This window comes from Archocentrus centrarchus, chromosome 7 (genome assembly GCF_007364275.1).
Source record: "Archocentrus centrarchus isolate MPI-CPG fArcCen1 chromosome 7, fArcCen1, whole genome shotgun sequence".
In the NCBI taxonomy this organism is placed as follows: domain Eukaryota; kingdom Metazoa; phylum Chordata; class Actinopteri; order Cichliformes; family Cichlidae; genus Archocentrus; species Archocentrus centrarchus.
In genome coordinates, this window is record NC_044352.1 from 23749400 (window position 1) to 23768464 (window position 19065).

Consider the following 19065-nt stretch of genomic DNA (forward strand, 5'->3'; position numbering starts at 1 on the left):
CTCCAAACCATCTGAAAAAAATATTACCGTACTGTGAATTCTGGATTTACTGGAAGGGGAAAAACTTATGGTGATTCCACACAGGAGGATTTTTAAATTTTATTTTTTTTAGTGCCAAGCTAAATGACATGAACAAATTCAGGGCTGTAAGAGGTTTTAAAAGCCACCGTGCACCACACGGGCTCAGCAGCGGACACACATGCCTAAAAGTGAAAAGTGCCAACGTGTGCAAAGTCTGAAATAGACAGGGTTGTGCATGCATTGCAAGTAGCACACAGGTGTTCAAAAATTGCTTGAGTAATAATAAAAAAAAGTGTGTGAATAAACAAATAGCAGGTAGAGGTTAGCAAAGTTAGATGGGCTGGCTCCTGAAGTGACGGGACTCTGTGTTAATGATCCATCGCCACCTACTGCAGGAACGCTTTTGGAACGAATGGTTACAGTACTGTGGTCGCTGGTGGCAGTCCTCCTTGCTTTTTTCATCTCCTGACTGCCACATATTTCCTTGATGGACGGCCAAAAGCAGCCAGTGACCCGCTAAGCAGAGTAGCCAAAACCTGCTCGAGCATTTCTTCAGCAGGATCGCAGGAGCAGAGGTGGACTAGGCTGTAATGGTATACTGGAGACCGAGAGAGAAGGTGTGTTTTTTTTTTCCCTAATAAGAGAAACAAAGCTGCTGCTGAGCAGTACGAACCCAGGAGAAGGAGACGAGAAATTCCTCCCATCCCTCTGTCTTCTCTCCTCCTCCTCCCCAGTGGTATTAATTAGCAGCAGCAGATGAGTGGAGAACGGGAGCCTGCAGGGAGAACAGGTTCATGTCAGGTTAGCATAAGCTGTTGTGGGCCTCTCTCTCTTTCTCTCTTTCTTTCCCTTTCCCCACCCTCACAACACACACTCACACAAACAATAGGGATGGTTATAAATTTAAGAAATATGATCTTCCCTTCGTTATGGCTAAAACTGCATGTGTGGAAAAAATCAGAGTTTTCATTAAGGCCAACTTAAAACCCCAGTTTTAGGTTGAACACAGCATTTTTGACATATTCAAAAAACAAATCCAACCCTATAGCACATCAAACGCACAACCGCTGACATTATCACCCACCTCACGGTCATGGCAAATCATTGCCCTAGCATCCCTCTGTCTCACTCCCCGTCTTCACTGAAATGCATTCCAGCCTCCTGTTTTCAATCATCACTTTCTGGAGTGTCTGATACGCTTCGGCTTTAATCAATAGAGTTGTCTGCATCTGCACCATAACAGCCCGCATTTCACTCTTGTCTAACTGTGACCCACAGTGTCTGTTTTTATTTGACATGGTATGGAGCAGAACGTGGAAGACTCCCTTTCAAATGCCTTCGCTAAGCCAAGACCGAGGTCCAGAGCCAGACCTGTGTGAAACCTGAGCTAAAGATAACAAGGCTCTCACAGATGCTGCAGAGTTGTTGCAAAGTGCCAGGACAGGGGGATGGATCTTAGCTGTTGGGACAATAATTTCAATTGGAGTGAGAGGGAAAAAAATTAACGTGTACTTTGGGAGGGCGTGAAGGACATGGCAAGGTCACATAATGTTTTTGCACTGGTTCCCAATATTCTTGGCAGAGATTGGAAAAAAGGTAAAAGCTGCTGTTGGAGTGAACATAGAATGAGACTGGCTGATAAGTCAGATTTTATCTTTAATGTGACGTGAACATGCAGCAGATATTTCACAAAAGACGCCCTGCAACACGGTGAATAGGAAACGGCATTTTATTTACATACACCACACACGGACTCTCAGCATTCAAACGTTTACCCATGTTCAATGAGAGAATATTTAAAATCTATACATTTTATTTCTTTGTTCATGGATATTGGCACATCATTGTTTGGGTATAAGTAAAAACAGAAAGATCATTATTATTTAGTCACATCATTTTCTTGATATTACAGTTAGCACACAATTTAGATTTTTCTCATATCCTCCAACAGAATCAGTAAATGGCTATAATATAGTAAGTATAAATTGAGTTTACTTATTTGAAAGGAAGTGTAGAAGTGCTGCCACTTTGTTACTACTTTATGATATTCTCTTTTTTTCCTTCTCTTTCTTTCTCTCTCTCTCTCCCTGCAGAATTCTATACGACACAATTTGTCCTTGAATAAGTGTTTTCTCAAAGTGCCTCGCTCCAAAGACGACCCTGGAAAAGTAAGTATTTTCTGAATGTTATTATACAACTAAAAAGCTGGGCGGCACACGGTGAAAGTGCGAGTCTGTTTCAGCAGGCTTACAAGTAAATGGTGACTTTTCACGTGTTTAGCGTCACTCGTGACACATGCGTGAACACAATTGTGCATAAGTGCTCACTTGTTCCGTTTCTTTGTCACACACGCGTATGTACGCACACACACACACACGCACGCAGTGTCTGCGGTTAAAAGCAATTTGTAACTCCATAACCGGCTGTACTGAATGCCTAATGCTGCTTTCTCTGTTTTCTGTGGCTCCTACGATATTGATTCTGCCAAGTAATAATGTGGTACAGGGAGTAATGAATAATAAGTATATGTAGGTACACTCCCTCAGATGCGAGGCCTTCCATGCATCTGTTATGCTTTATTAGGACTCGCTTCTCTCTTTATCTCTCAGACACAATCAGAGGAAGCTTTAGATATGTTGCACTACTGCTGCTACTATGGTTAGGAAGCGGCGTTGCCACAGCCACTTCACCAGCTCCAGTTTGATAACAACAATTTGTCAAGTCTTTGGTTGTGCTGAATCGAAGGACATGCTCAGATGGGGAAAGTATATAATTATCACTGAACTTTATTCCTTTTTTAAAATAAAAGCTCAAATGTCAATTCATCACAAGGTTAATGTGAGAGGCAATCCACCACTTTTACAGAAACTGAGGAGCCAAACTTTTCAATGAGCTCTCAAACTCTGCTCTTTTTTTTTGGGGGGGGGGGGGGGGGTCTCCAGGCTGCAGGGATTTTGGAGGCATTGAAAAATGAATTAGGGGAAAGAAGGTTTAAATAATTCAAACAAAATCCTTGGGTTTGAGTGGAGGCCTATAGTCTGCAAAGACACAAAGAGAGTGTCTCCCCCCTGATTAGCCTGACTTGGACCTGACCAGCACCTTAATTCACACCGTGGATCGAAGTGGTCGATACCACGGCATAGTGGTAGTGGGGTGGGGGTCAACTGTGTGTGGAAAAGCTGAATGTACATGCTCTGTTTGAAGCCACAGAGAGAGAGGAGAAGCTAAATCATGCATGTGCTAACGTTAATTGGCTGTGTACTGTTCAGTGATGTGGGACTGAGAGACAGGGGGAGGAGAAGAGGAAAGAATATGGGGGGGCTAGATGTTGAGAGTTGAGCTATGTGCATGTGTGGCCTAGATGAACCTCCTGAATTCAGTCTGCAGCTCTGGACCTCCTTGGGAGGGGAGAAGGAAAATGAAAGGCTGAAAAAAATTATACCGAAAGGAAATCTAGGAGCTAAAAGCAATTGATTTCCTCCTTTCTTATTGTATCTGTTTATTTTGGAGACTTCTGTGTTTTAGCGTTGTGTATCAAAAGGATTTCAGTGGATTTTCTGGGGAAAGGATGCAGAGGCGTGCACCAGTGGAGAACTAAACCTAGAAAAAAACTAATTTGATGCTAGAAGAATAACAGAGGAGTGGATGTTTTTGGATGCAATGGATCCATCTAATAGCACTTGACTTTCTGTTCAGTGACACTTACTGCTAGCCTTACATTGAAGAAGTGAGAAAGAAGAAACGATGGAAACGCTGTGATAATATAATAAATTTACCCCCCCAAAAAAGATATTAACAGAAATGAACTGTGATTAATAATATAAGATACTTTTTAAATATAGCCCCTTTTAAATCCATTATCTAAAACATATTTGGAAAAATGTAAATGGATAAAGTAGTAAAAGCAAACTTGGAAATTACCAAAACAGCATGAAGATTTTAAAAGTTGGCACCTTGGTGTACAGCAGTAGTGCAAATGTTTCTGAGCCAAAATCTTTGAGAAAAATTCAAACCAGGCTTCACTTTGCTTTAAAGATCAAACACCTGTTGGTGTTTTGTTAGTCCAAAAACTTGATTAACCAGTAAAAAGTTGATTAACCAGTAATATATATACAGAGATGTGTAAAGGATTACAAAATTATTTTGTACCCACATCTGTGAAATCGAAGGTCTTTGGTTTATATACAGACACAGATTGTTTTTTGATTAATAACACTGTAATAAAGGCCATATTTGTTGCCTTCTACTTGGTGGGTGCATTACTTATGACTAGATGTAAATTAATCAACCCAGTACCAGTAGATTTTTATTTACTTTCTACGCAGGATTCTGAGATATTAAAATTTGCTTTATATCCACCGAGGTCTTCAAGGTCAACTTAATGATTTATTGTCGAAAACTGACAAAAAGCCTTATAACTTAGAAACTATGATTCTTACATGTGTAGTGTGTACTGTCAACATATAGAAAGTACTGTATAAATATTAATATCATGTCACATTTGACTTTTGACCCCTCCTTCAACATCAACAGAATGATCTGAAGCTCAAAATGATAATAATGCTATATAGAGCTATTTTAAACTGTGTTTCTTACTGCCATCATCTGTATTGATGATATTTAGGCACATATGGATTGATATATGGGGATTCTAAATATCATGCTACTTTGGAACGCTGACTTCTTCTTCAAGGTCAAATAAGGTCAAACTTTCATAAAATGTCTTTTATCTTTAAAACTATGCTTAAAAGTGCACTGCCTTTGTTTGTACTGGCAACGTTTAGGAAATGGTGCTGGTATATTGGGATGCATTATAGTTTCCATATGTCAGATTTTACCTCCAACCTCACTTTTATATTTCATATCTGCCTTTCTTTCAAGTCGACCCCAAAATCCATCACATCTTTAAAAAAAAGTATCGTCAAGAGAAAGTGAATGAATCCACATAAATAAACAAAGTAATAAAAAATAATTATACTTATAATTTTGTCAAGTATTTTAAAATGGGTTTCAACAAGGCAAATAACAAAAAGCTGCCCTTTGCACTTGTTTTTACTGCAGTGCAAACGTCTTCAAGTATGTTTAAAAATAACAAAGAAATGAAAATGAAGAAAGAAAATAAAATGAGCATGTTGAAATACAATACTAGTCTTTTAAATTTTGCCCAGAGAGGGAGCTGCCTTTGCGGAGGTTTGCGCACTATGTTTGCACTCTGTGTGTTTGATTAATGCAGTTATCTAAGGAGACAGGAAATTAATACTAACATATACCCAAGCACTATACTGAAGTACAATTTTGAGTTTTCATTTTACATTTAAATCAAATGTATCAACTTTCTTTTGCTATTTGTTCCCAGCAATAATAAAAATGAGTATTTCTAACACATTAATGGATCATTAATTGAATACTTCCTGCCTTTATGTTTAATACGTGAAGTATTTTTTTAATTATAGGTAAAACTAGCAAGAATTCTCTAAGTATACTTATAATCAAAAATTTTAATTTTCTATGTGTTGAATGTTTTCATTTGATGTGATCAATTTTGGACTTTTTCCAGCATTAGAGACATTTGAAGCTTTACCCAAACCTACAAAGCAATCAAAGCACTGGAGAAAAACACCAAGAAAACAGCGTCCACCAAATACATGTATGTTTCTAACATTTATTTTACTGGTGTTAACATTCAGGGTTCCTACTGGGCCATAGACACCAATCCTAAAGAAGACACAGTACCTAGCAGGCCAAAGAAGAGACCGCGCTCTGGAGAACGGGTAAGTACAGTAATATTTTTGTATAATTCTGTTGCTGTTGTTGTTGTTGTGTTTTTTTGTTTGTTTGTTTTGTTTTTTTTGGTTGTGGTTTTAAAAGGCATAACAACTGACATCTCTTAAGACTTAATTCTTTCTATATTCTTAAATTTGTGACCCCTTTAATGTGGAAATATCAGTGTTAAATATCATCAGAGGAGCATTATGCTCAGATCTGTGTTCGCATCACTGCAGCCCTGGCCCCAATCTGTCTGTCAATCTCCTGGTTTCTTCTCCCCTTACTCATGAAATAGACCCCAAGACACTTAAAGTCCACTTAGGGCAGCATATTGTCCGTGACCCGGAGTGGGCACACCACCCTTTTCCAGGTGAGGACCATGGCCCCAGACTTTAAGGTGCTAATTCTCATACCCACCGTTTCACAGTCGGCTGTGAACTGCTCCAGTGCGAGCTGGAGGCCTGATGAAGACAATACGACCACATCATCTGCAAAAAGCAGAAGTCTTCCGCCACTTGGCTATGCCTAGAAATTCTGTCCATAAACATTATGAACAGAATCTGTGACAAACAGAAGACCTGGCAGAGTCCAACACCCATCAGAAATGAGTTCAACTTATTGCCAGCAATGCGGACCAAGCTCTCACTGCAGTTGTACAGTATAGGGTGTCTGGCCCGTAACGACGAGCCAGACACCCCATACTCCCACAGCACCCCCCACAGGATACCCCAAGGGATGCAGTCGAATGCCTTCTCCAGATTTACGTAACACATATAGACTCAATGGTCTTACTCGACGCACACTTGAATATCTTTGAGAGGATCAAGAGCTGGTCCAGCGTTCCACGACCAGGATGAAAATCACATTGAGAAATCCAGAGGCACCGCCCCAGATCTCCACGCGACATTGCTGAGGCATGTCAACCGAGAGAACCCTAAACATCCAGAGCCTTCAGGAACTGAGGGCAAAACTTATCCATCCCAGGCGCCCTGTCACCAGGGTGTTGTTTAACTATCTCAGTGACCTCACCCCAGTGATGGGCGAGTCATCCCATCAGAGGAGCAGAAAGAGTGATTTCGCTGATATTGTGAGCATTTTCTTAAAAGGGCAGAAAAGTCTGAGAAGTATATGAGCAGGAAAAACAAGGGATTTGAAAAAGCTGCCCCATACACCTGAGGTGCTTTAGAAATGTGTGAATAGATTTAGTCTTTCTCCTGTTCCCATGCTATAATGATGCACGGAAAGACCAGCAGTCCAATAATGTGCCTTTAAACCCCCAAAAAACGAGAGCCGTCAATACTCATCTGTATCTAGCTCTATGAGACTCGACTTCTCTTTAGCTTGTAAGGAAGCAAACATCAGCTAATTTGCACAAAAAAGCATAGCCAAAACTGGTATGGTGGGTGTTCGGTATAGTGACTGACCACATGCTGTGATAGCACAATATGGAGAGCAAAAGATTACCAAATGTCAAATATGGACATATTGTGACAGTCCATCAGGTTGCAGTTCAGACATTTCTCTCAAAACCACATCTGACTGAAAGGTCAGTGGATCGTCGCAGCCAGCAGACTTCAACATCTGGTGATCGTGAATCACTCTGGGGGGAAAAAAGCTGCACAGTATCTTGGAGCCCAAATCATGTGGATTATCCTGTCATTGCTTGCTTTGCCTCCTCCTAAATGCACCCTGAAGTATGTTTTTACCCTTCAAGTCAATTTTCTTCTTTCTGATGCTCATAACTACAGTGATTGTGTGCTGTGCTCGAATGTCTCGCGTCTGCTCACAGATGGAGGATTGAAGCTGCTGAGTGGACACGGTGTAACACCTTGTCTACACAGGAGGCACAGCATGAGCAGCATATTAGATGCAGCAGCATTAGTTAAAAATGTAGAAAAATCACAATTTTTGTGTAATTATTACATTTTAAAGCTGCAGAAGTACGGAACGTTATGCCCCTTTTGTCCTGGCTGGGTTATTATTTCTGTGCAGTACTTGATTGTTATTGACCAACTTATTACTGGACTCTCTCGTACAGGAGAATAGCCAATCACCGACGCATATGCCTTTGTATTAGAACCAGAGCCTATGGTCATAATTAAACAACTTTTTGACATTCATCCATGTTAACCGCATGCTCTTGGATTTGCAATTTTCAAGATGCCATAAAAACAGCAGGAACAAGCTACAGGATAGATGTGAGAATACTGAAGTAGGAATGAAAATTGGTTTTGGGAAATTGATTGACAGCAGCCGAGGCTATAAATATATGTAACCCTGCATCAGCTCGGCAGAATGCGGCTGGTGTGCAGTCATTAACCTGGGGATGTGAATACAAAAGCAGTGCAGAGTGAGCTCCATCATGTATTTCAAGTCTGTCTGCCATCATCTCTGTTGTTTTGACTCTGACTACAGTATGTTGTGCATTTCGATGCCTGTTTTCTTAGCAGCTGATTAGCACACTCATAAACTGGTGTCGAGGTTAATGGCCAAAATTTTAATACGGTTCAGATTCAGTATTCAGCACATTAAACAGATTGAATTCCTCTCTGATTATTACCTCAGCGGCTTAAATGAACTGTGCTCCCCTAACAAAGGGATGCATTCCAAAACTGCTGCTGTATCACACAAAGACTTGTAGTCATTTTTCTTTAATAAGGTTAAAGAATTTCTAGACGTAGTTAACAAATATATTTTTAAAAAATTAAAAGGTTCATATTCAGTGATATCAGATCTATTGACATTCCACATCAGTGTTAGCCTCTGGATAACATGGCATTGCTTCTCCCAGACAAAACGAGGTCACCAATTAGTGTAATCAGCTGGTGTAGTGGACCAAGCAGAAGACCTCCCAAAGTCTATTTCACAGGGGGGGTGTAACTCCAGTATGCAGGTACATATTGCATTCAGTAGCTCATTGTAAATTGCAGCAGACCCACAGAGATTTTTCTCAATGTACACCTAACTGTGCTGTTGCATTAAAGAAAACACGCGGTCTTTTATCACAATCATCTGTCTTCCTTTCTCATCCAGCATCTCTCTGACTGTGTGTGCATTCTGATCATTATCTTTCCGTGCGTCTGCCACTCTGTCGTCTGTCTCTCCCTCTCTGTCTGCATTTCTACTTTAGCCATCTCCTCTCCAGGGAACTTAGGCAGGCGTGGTGCGACAAAGTGCACAATCACTGTAGATGTTGCTCATTTGGAGAAAGAATTGAGGTAAAAGAGACAGAAAGGGGAAGAGTATAAAAAAAAAAAGAAGTGTGAGGGAAAGGTTGCAGAAAGAGGAAAAAGACATCAAGGTAGTGAGAGGAAATAGTCAACTTTCAGGGAAGGAAAAAGAGGTAAGAGGAGTAAGTGGGAGAGGAGGGGGGAGGGAAAGTGTTCTAGGCTTGTGTTCCAGTTAATTACCACAGAAGGCCCCGGGGCTGCCGTTAGACATATTTTCTTCACCAACGATTTTTTTTTTTTTATTACAAACATTAATTAATTCAGAGCCTTGTCATCTCATCTTACATGGATGGGCCCTTCGACCCCTTTTCTTACGCCTCACTTGCACTGCTGGCAGACACACTGTGGGCTGTCACATGGGCTAAGGAGAAACAGGGAGGTTTTAAGTGCTAAGATTTATGGCGGTATTACCATCTGAAAAAAAAAGGTGGGCTAAATACATCTTACTGTGTTCACTGGGATTTTGTTGTGCTTCGGTTACACAGTCAAATATTTTAAGTTGGCAGGCAGGGCTAAACGTCAACTGCATAAATGCATTGTATAAATGTGTAGACAGGCAGTGTACATGTAGTTTAGTACCTGTGTCTCCAGTGCCCTTAGCATAATCACTCTCTTTCATTTCTGGTTGATGTGTCTCCATTTGCCTGTCTGTCTGCCCGTCTGTCACCACTCAATTATCTCCCTGCCTATTCTTCTATTCTTCTGTTCCTCCACAAGCCTTCCTCCTGCCTCTCTTCACCTCTTCCTTGTCTTTTTTTTTAAGTGCCTCCACCAGGGAGCCAACAACCCGTTTCGCTGGGAGTTTATCATAAATTAAAGATTGCATTGTTACCAACCAATCCTCTTACTGTAAGCAGTTTTGGAAGGCAGGCAAGCTGTCTTGAACCCTGAAAGGAGGCAGACAAGGAGAAAAAAAACCATCTCCCCCAATTATTTATTTATTTTTGCTCCTCTTCTTCTTCATTTGGCAGGCATCAATTTAGCCCCCTCATCGATCCCTGAATAGTTCCTCATGTCCTCACACTCAGTTAACCCTACTTTAGCTCTTTGTGAGGACAGCAGCAGAAAATGAACTGCTGCTGAATACATTATAGATATGTGAATAATGCATGAGGATGGCTTGATTCATCTTATCAAGTGCAAGTGATGTGTCCACTTTCCAGGCTGTTTAAGTGTCCAGCAATTTAAATGAAGCGCGCCTGGACTGGTTCACACAGCGTGAGCCTGGGGTGTGATGGTGATTCAGGAGGCTCAGTGAAGAATCATGAACTTGCAGCACACTCAGATTTCTCATAACCTATGTCACATTTCATTTCCATCCTCGTTTGCAAACTCCTCCGGATATTTGGAGAGCATATATGAAATATTTCTACATAATTATTAACAGGCAAGACTCTATTGTTTTTTTTTAAAATGAGTGTATCCATTTACTACTATTTAACCAGACCCAACTCTACATGAGAATTAAAAAAATACAAATAAAATAAAATCTACATGCTGTTCACTGCTGAAATCCAGTGAAGGGAAATAAAATCATAACCTTTCAGCATGTTGTAATCAAGTGTTCTAAATTGAAGTTAGCCAATCACAAGTCCCATCAGACTATATCAGGTGAGTAGAATAAAACAATATAAATGTCACCACATTATGACTTCATTTATACCTTAAACCACAGTGCAGAGACAATCATTGCCTCAACCTCATCTAGAACAGTTACTGTGCTCATTTACATTATGGATGCAGCAAGTAGGTAGGTACACTAACTTGTATCTTTACTACAATAATGACTAGATATAGAGTACTGTCCAAAAGTCTTGAACCACCCTTCGGTTCTTTATGTTTTTCTAGGAAAATGGAAGATGGTTGCAACTGTAACCAGCTTGTAAGTCAGTATTTGGTGTGACCACCTTTATCCTTTAACACAGCCTGAACCCTCTTAAGCAGCTTCTTTGTCATTTCTTTCAGTAGTCTTCAGGAATCGATCTCCAGGCTTCCTGAAGGACATTCAAAGCTCTTCTTTGGATGTTGGCTGTCAGATTTGGATTCATCGCTCCATCAGACCTGCTGCCGCCGATTTTCAGTCCAGTTCCTGTGTAATGTGGCATACCTCAGCCTTCTTCCCATTTCCCTTTCTTAAAAATAGCTTCTTGACAGCCACCCTTCCACTAAGGCCATTTTTGATGAAGCTTTGGTGAAAAGTAAATGGAGGGCCAGATGCTTCTCTCAGGCTTTGTGTCAGGTCTTTACTGTTCATCTGCTGCAGTTTTTCTTTCTTTTTGTGGGTCTGCTATTTCTTTTTTTTCCATGTCAGGACACTGCACACAATGCCAAGGTTTTGGCTAACAGTTCTTTGGGAATCACCTTGTTGGTGCAAAAATACTATTTTATGCCTGCCAAACTGTGTTATCTTTGGTATTTTTCATAGATTAAGCTAAAGAAATGGGAACAAATTGTGTTTTTGTATGTAAGAGGTTCTTTGCTAAGTTGTCTGTTATGTGTAGATACAACACTGTTTTATTCCTAGAGTTAGGTGACTATTTTGTGCTGGAATGATTGATAGGTCAGTTTTAAGTGACTTAACAAACAAGCAGAAAAACATTCCTCTGAAAATATCAGGTACAAGGACTGGACAGAAAATGAATGAAAAGGGAGCCAATGTCCAAAGAAAAACGTTGAAAGACCTTGAGAAAGCCTGAAGAACTGTGGATTAAGACCAGAAAATGTAGAAAATGATGAGAAAGTCTGCCTAAGGGGTGGCTTAAAACTTTTGCACAGTACAGTACCTGCCACAACACAGTTAAGGTGGTGAACCTCAACTGTGTGCTTTCTGCAAAGGGGACAACCACCATCTTTACTGTTACAGAACTCTTGCATAGATTTCTATTCAGAATTTTTTAAGTGCCACATCTCCACCTTAAAATGTTGCATCTCTCCTCCAGTTTTCCCTCCTTTGTTCTAACCACCTTCCATAAGATAAGCACGGGCTAAAAATGAGCCAGTGTTGACTTTTTATATGGAATACAGGTCCATTGCACCAACACTCCTTGCTTTCTATGTGAATTTCTTTCTTTTTTTTCTTTTTTCATTTTTTATTTTTGCTCTTGAGACTGCTTACCTTTCCTAGTTAGAAGATATGCGATTAGCCAAAATCTCTTGTGGGTGCTAGATTTTCTAAAGCTTGAAAACAGAATATTTACAGAAATCTTCTCTGAGCCCTTCATTTACAATATGCTGCAAGGTTGATTTTGCTTTTTTTTGTCCAGTGACACCAAAAAACATGTTGCCTACCCCAACTTAAAATGCCAAAGCCAAACACCCAAATTCACTGACATTGTTGCTTTTATAAAATATCCACAAGCTTTTATTCCATAGCAAAATTATATTTTTTAATAGAATATGATGAATTACATGTGTGAAAAATTTATGCAGGTGGATGTCAGGTAATCAGTGATTGTATTTGCTGCACAATGTTTTTTTATTTGGCACATTAAAGTCAAAAGGAAACAGGAAAGGTGGTGCTTGCTTCGTGATTGTTTTTATCGTGTTTCCTGTAAGTGTAATCAATCTCCCCCCGAGTGTAAGAAATCACTGATTTAAATCAGTTTACTGAGCTTATTGTGAGAGTTACAGTCATACCAATACAAACAGCTGGGATTTGGCCACAGATGACAGGGAATTAGTGGAATAAATGCAAACTTCTTTTTAAGACGCGACATCACACACATTACATATTTTATGAAAAGAAAGACCTTGAGAAATACAAGTTGGTGCAAGTTTACTTGGGTCAGTTTTTGCTGTTTGTGAAGTTAAGCGATGAATCAAAAGGATTCATGGCCGTATTTTTGAAAGCATTCTCGCTTTTTGTGCCTCGAGCCACTGTTTATCTGGCCTTTTTTTTTCCTTCACTTGGAAGCGTTAGTTAGTTTAATTTAAAACTTAGAGCATTATAGCCAATCTTCACAACAGACTTTTAGGCTCATAAAAAAAAAAACACATTATTAATAAAAAAAAATCTAGGGTTTGGTTATATTCATGTGGGTAGTAATACCAGGATACTGAACCTGAAGCAGCATTTATGAAAATTTTCTCTCTCACATGCTGTCCTGTTGCTGCAGGCATCGACCCCTTACAGTCTGGAGTCTGAGTCTCTGAGGATGGACTGCATCATGTCAGGAGGGGCGTCCCCCACTCTGGCCATCAACGCTGTAACCAACAAGGTAGGAAACCAGCTATACAATCAGAAAAGGTGCGGTCCTGTCAGTGCAAGAGAAACTAGAGTTCATCAGCTGTTTGAATACAGAACAGAGCAACAGTGCAGGAATACAGACTTTATTTGACCAGGCGTGCATTTTTCCATTCTCAGATTGTTACGGTCAGAGGTTGGTTCAGCATTTTGTGACTCTCCTTTTAGAAAGCGCTTTTCTTCCATTTGGCAAATTCAACAAATTCAAATAGGGATCTAGCCAGAGGGCAGCCAACACAGTCAACATCAGAAACAAAGAAATGGCAAGTAGTCATAAAGATGAAGAAAACATCAGCGTGGTTCATTGTTTGTCACTGTTTAATTTTGACATGAATTAAAAGAGGCTTGGTTCTTTTGTTACAGTAATATAGTTTTGAACCTGTTACCAAACATGTGAGAAGTCTTTTAAAAGGTTAGTGGGTCACTGTGAGGTTGGATATTTGGAATCTCTGGAGTGGATGAGCCACGAGGGGTTCACTAGTATGCTTCAGAAGCTACAGATGTTACATACAGATCTTTTAAACATTGTAAAATAAACTTCAGAATGATCATACTTAGTTGGCATTTATATTAATGAATATTGATTTATTAGTAATGTGCAGCCATTAGTCATTTGTACTTGCTGCTGAGAAAAATGTGTCGAACCGCAACATATTTATAGTAAGACATAACTTCATCAGAAGCAGCAGAAGTAGTCTGTTTTTCTTTTTCACCTCTCTTTAAAGGCTGGGGCTGCATACGCTTAAGTCTTCACTTCTAGCACACAATCTCATGCAGCACAAACACACACACACAAACATTCCTGTGTTAAACACTAAAACTGCGTGTAACCGTCTGTACGAGGGTCAGAGATCGAGCGGAGACTGGGACCTCTGACACCTGTCTGATTTGACGCACACGCAGAGACACACACGCACACACAGTGATTATGTGTGATAGGTGATCCTTTCATCTGACCCCAGCCAAAGAGAAAATTTGTCCCACAGCAGCTCACATTACTCTGTTTGTTCTGGATGTGATGTGAAGGTCTGGACTTTGCAGCACGTTACAGTTTTCCAGTCTGCAGTGTTAACAGACCCTGACTCATACTTCCCAGAATTTGTCAATATGAGGCACCAGGATGAGACTTTTTTCAGCACTCATTATTAGATTTTTCTTATTAGCATTGCAGCCAATGTACACATGCAATTTTAATTATTATTTGAAGTTCACTCCTTTTGATCTGAGAAAGGGTAAACTACAGAGTGCACCAGGGTAACTTACATACCTGTAAAAACAGATATTGCTATATTAATATATTGTTATAACAAAGCCATTAATAACACTATTAAGTAATGCTGCGGAAGGTATTCTGGTTTTATTAGATAATCACTAAAATAAAACCAGAACGGAGCTTCACAAGCAGCCAAACTGATGCAGATCTCCAAGCGATTATCATTGCAACAGTTTGGCGTGTCACTCATGCAGAAGGTGGAGCGACAAAAGGATTTTCATCTGATTTCTTTTCATTTGCTTTAAACGTGTCAGGTTGCACTCATTCTGCGCTGCTCCGGGAAAGATTAAAACTTGACTCGTCTCAGACATCACTATACATTTTGGAACAATGATTCAGAGCAAGGAGACCTTGATGATAATGATGCTGATGCCAGCGTCAATGACATCCACCCACATCCACACAGGTGGTGTCCTGCAGGCACAGCAGTGCGTCAGAGCTTCTTCTATCACACATTTGCTCGCTGATATTCTGTTTACATTGGAGAAAGTCTGCACTGTTGAAAAAGACGTTTCTATAATTTGATACTAGGAATTTAAGACAGTGGGAAAATTTTCCTTGAGAAAGATTCTCATAGTGATGATGAATTCCTGGTAATAAAATCTCCGCTGTCTTAAAAAAAAGAGCTACAATGATGTGTTCTGTCATGATCACTCTTTTGGTTGTTTTAACCTAAAACACCTCATTAAACATAAAAAAAATATATAATAGTCGCTTTAGTTCTATAGCAAGGAGAATTAAACTTTCACCCAATGCTGATATTATCAAAACCATCCAAACAGAAACTGTTCAGGATTAACACTTAAACCCACAACTCAATAACACTTTCTCTTTTTTCCTTTCTTTTTTTTTTTTTTTTTGCCACTACAAGATGTTCTACAGTGTAGAGCACTGCCCCAGAGAGCCTTTAATGTTGTCTCACCCGAAGGCTGTATTTTCACATTTGTCTATACAATTAAATGTTGCCTGGAGGTAATGTTGGCGCTGTGCTTCACAAGTCCTGACAGTCAAATAAAACAAGAGAAACATGATTCAACACAATCCTGAGGCATCGCTCTCGAACGCTTTGTGATCTGCCACAACAAGACGATATACAGTATAGTTACTGTGAAGCATAACTTGTGTCTTTATCTAATCAAAATCAACAAGTTCAAGGGGGGAAAGAAAACCTCACAAGCTTGGGGTCAGTGATTTTTACGCAGCAAAAGGACTAATTTACATAGACCAGAGCTAATATTTCCATATTTTCCTCATAACTTGTTCCATCAGTTAATGGTGCGTGGGTAATTTCTTGAGTGGGGCAACACTCACGTCAGTCTGGATATGAAATGGCATACGAACAAAATGAGGGAGAGAAACAAAATGGGCAACAAGGAACAATAAAACCATGAATCACTGCCTTTGAAGGAGTTTATGTGGTGCATTGGCTCGAATTGTTGGCCCTGTATAACAGCTTTTATTGTCATATTAACATCAATCCTGTGCGGATGTGTGTAGGTAGCACTGTACAACCATGAGGCAGAAGGCAGCGAGAGTCCTGGGAGTCTGGGCGGCAGCCTTAGCAACAGTCTTTCAGAGCAGAGTTTGGCGTCCGTCAACCTCAACAACCGGAGCACCGCGGTCAGCGGCGGCAGCAGTGTACACGGCTACACACCAGTAAGACCTTTTTCTTTGTTTAGGGTGATTGTTGCAGGACAGTTTTTCTCGTGGCAGTTTCCACTTGGATTGCACGTTGACCTGAAGCTGCTACAAACTCGATGTCTTTTTCTTCTGGTTTTTCATTAACAGCTGACAAATTTTTAAATAAGCAAAACTATTTTTATATGTTCTGTTTTTCCTGGATTCACTTGAAATAATCTGGATGATTCAGACACCGGTCGAGACACCAGATCAGTACAGAAGGTGTCTGCTGCACCCTTAGCAGACTGAGGAGGTGGTAACCAGCTAACAACATGTACGCTGGATCTACAGTACACTGCTCACACTCATTTTGAATTTGATGTTCACATTTTGCAGCCAAGTATATTTTCACTCGTCTTTAGCAGAGCACATTCATTGTGCATAAAGGATATGCATTATTTTGCAATGGTAGAGCTAAGCAGACGATAATGAATTATGCCCAATGGATTATTGTTTTATTGTTGTTTTACATGCGTAGAAAGAATCAAATGGGCAACTTCAGTCGTTACTTCCTATATGGAGAATTTATTTGCGCTCAGACAAGTCAAGCTGACCCGATCCAAAGAGACTTTTATCATTCCTTCCTTCCAGAGGTATGGAAATGCAATTCAGAGTGCAGATTGATTGAAAACTCAGTTGCTTGTTGTTGAGCATTGCATTCATATGCACTGATTATTTAGCTTGTGAATTGAATTTTGTTTTGCCGCAGACTATCAATACTGTTTGCAGCCACTCACACCCCGAAGGGCCGAACGCCACAAAATAAATTTCAAACCTGTGGGAAATGCTCTGATAGAAGCTTGCTTCTGTCATGCAAAAAAAGTTAATTTTTGTTGGGGGGTTTTTTGCTGTTTTTTTTAAGACAACTGACCATTTCTGTGAGCCAGATGCTATGTGTGTGTGTGTGTGTGTGTGTGTGTGTGTGTGTGTGTGTGTGTGTGTGTGTGTGTGTGGAAGATACTTAATACTCCTGAACTGCTTCGTAATTTTTTTTTTATTAGACTCTGAAAGCTATTCACCCCAAATCTTTTTCAACTTCAAACAGGGGATGCCTTTGTGTAAAGCTCCAACAATCTTACATCCACACTCACTTAATGCTGTGATTGGACAGCTGTGCAGAGGTGAGAAAGGAGGACTTGTCTTTTGTCCTGTCTCTCTCCCCCCTCAACCCCAACCAGTCTGAGCAGATGGCTGCCTCTCCGCCTGGTTCTGCCGGAGGTTTCTTCCTGTTAAAAGGAAGATTTTCCTTCCCACTGTCGCCAAGTGCTTGCTCATAGGGGGTCATTTTGACTGTTGGGTTCTCTGTATTGTTGGGTCTTTACCTTACAATATAGTGCATCTTGAGGCGACTGTTTGTTGTGAGTTGGCACTATATAAATAAAATTGAATTGAACTCCCGTAGCTCTTTTTGCCCCTGTTGGTTATGTAACTACAGTACTTTGCAAAAGTCTTGAGCCACTCCTAATTTCTTTATATTTTACTTTGAAGGAGCCAGACCTTCTTGTAATTTTTTAAAGGTAGTTTTCCAGGTTTTCTGAAGGTCTTTCAAAGTTTTTCTTTGGACATTGGCTGCTTTTTCAATCATTTTCAGTCCAACCCTTGTACCTGATGTTTTTTTTTTCTTTTTGCATTAGCAAATTAGCAAATAACCTGTTTAAATTTAAATTGTATCTTCAAACACTTTGTTACTAGTGGTCTATCACAAAAAACAGAATTTGCTCCCATTTCAGCACAGTGTGCAGTGTGTCCTTATAATATTTGATGGACAAGTGGAGGGTAAAAGAAGGAGTGGCAGGCCTAAACTTTCTACAGCAAATGAACAGCATCTGAAAGTCATGTCCTTAAGAAATAGGAAAAAATACACTAAAGATCTGACACAGGACCTGAGAGACGCATCTGGCCCTTCAGAAATGGTCTCAGTGGAAAGGTGGCTCTCAAAAAGCCATTCTTAAGGAAGGGAAACCGGGAGAAAAGGGTCAGGTATACCAAATTACACCAGAACTGGATGGTACATCAATGGCTACAGGACTTATGGAATGATGAGTCGAAGTTTGAAATTTGGTTCAAATCATTGTCAGTATGTACAGAGGTACAACAGTACAATAGTGAGTGTCTACAGATCTCTGTAAAACACTGGTTGATCTGTCAGCGGTGTTTGAGATCCCCTGAAAATTGATGAAATTATGAACACAGAAAAGTGCCATCAGATTTTGATCCACCATGCAGTATCATCTACAAAGTGTCTGACTGACAACAGCTTCATTTTTCAGCATGACAATGATCCCAAACACACTGCCAATGCAGTAAAAGCATGCCTGGATAGAAAAACACACAGCGGAACACTATCAGTCATGGACTGGCCTCCCCAGAGCCCGGACCCCAACATTATTGAAGCAGTGTGAAGCAGCAGAATGATGCAAAAGGCAGCTGAACTTCAAGAAGCCTGGAGAACTATTTCTGAAGACTACTTAAAGAAATTACAAGAAAGCTGCCTCAGAGAGTTCAGACTGTGTTGAAGAATAAAAGTGGTCACACCAAAAATTGACTTTCAAGTTGGTTACAATTGTACAAATACTGTTTTTGCCTTATTTACTGTACTTCCATATATACACAAGTTTCAATAAAATGCTCCAACTATTTCCCAGCAAAATATAAAGAAATGATTGGTGCCTCAAGACTTTTGCACAGTGCTGTATTTATGGCTATTGGTGTGTGCAACCAGTTTTAACAGTATGAATGTCTTCCTGGTGGGACTGAGTGAAAAAGTGCATTACTACACCCATATTCATATGGCATCACACGACTATAAAACCCATCATTTCACTTCAGCTTTCAGATTGGCCATTTGAATT

At 40.0% G+C, this 19065-nt stretch overlaps 1 protein-coding gene across 2 annotated transcripts in view; it reads left to right on the forward strand.

The window, feature by feature from the left end:
• LOC115782450 (forkhead box protein J3-like) overlaps positions 1 to 19065 on the forward strand; it is a 68668-nt gene that overhangs the window by 31027 nt on the left and 18576 nt on the right. For both annotated transcript variants that reach the window (XM_030732621.1, XM_030732622.1), the window contains 4 exons: positions 2115 to 2189; positions 5709 to 5792; positions 13133 to 13234; positions 16031 to 16189. In XM_030732621.1, the coding sequence (XP_030588481.1) occupies positions 2115 to 2189; positions 5709 to 5792; positions 13133 to 13234; positions 16031 to 16189 (420 nt within the window). The remainder of the gene's footprint in view (positions 1 to 2114; positions 2190 to 5708; positions 5793 to 13132; positions 13235 to 16030; positions 16190 to 19065) is intronic.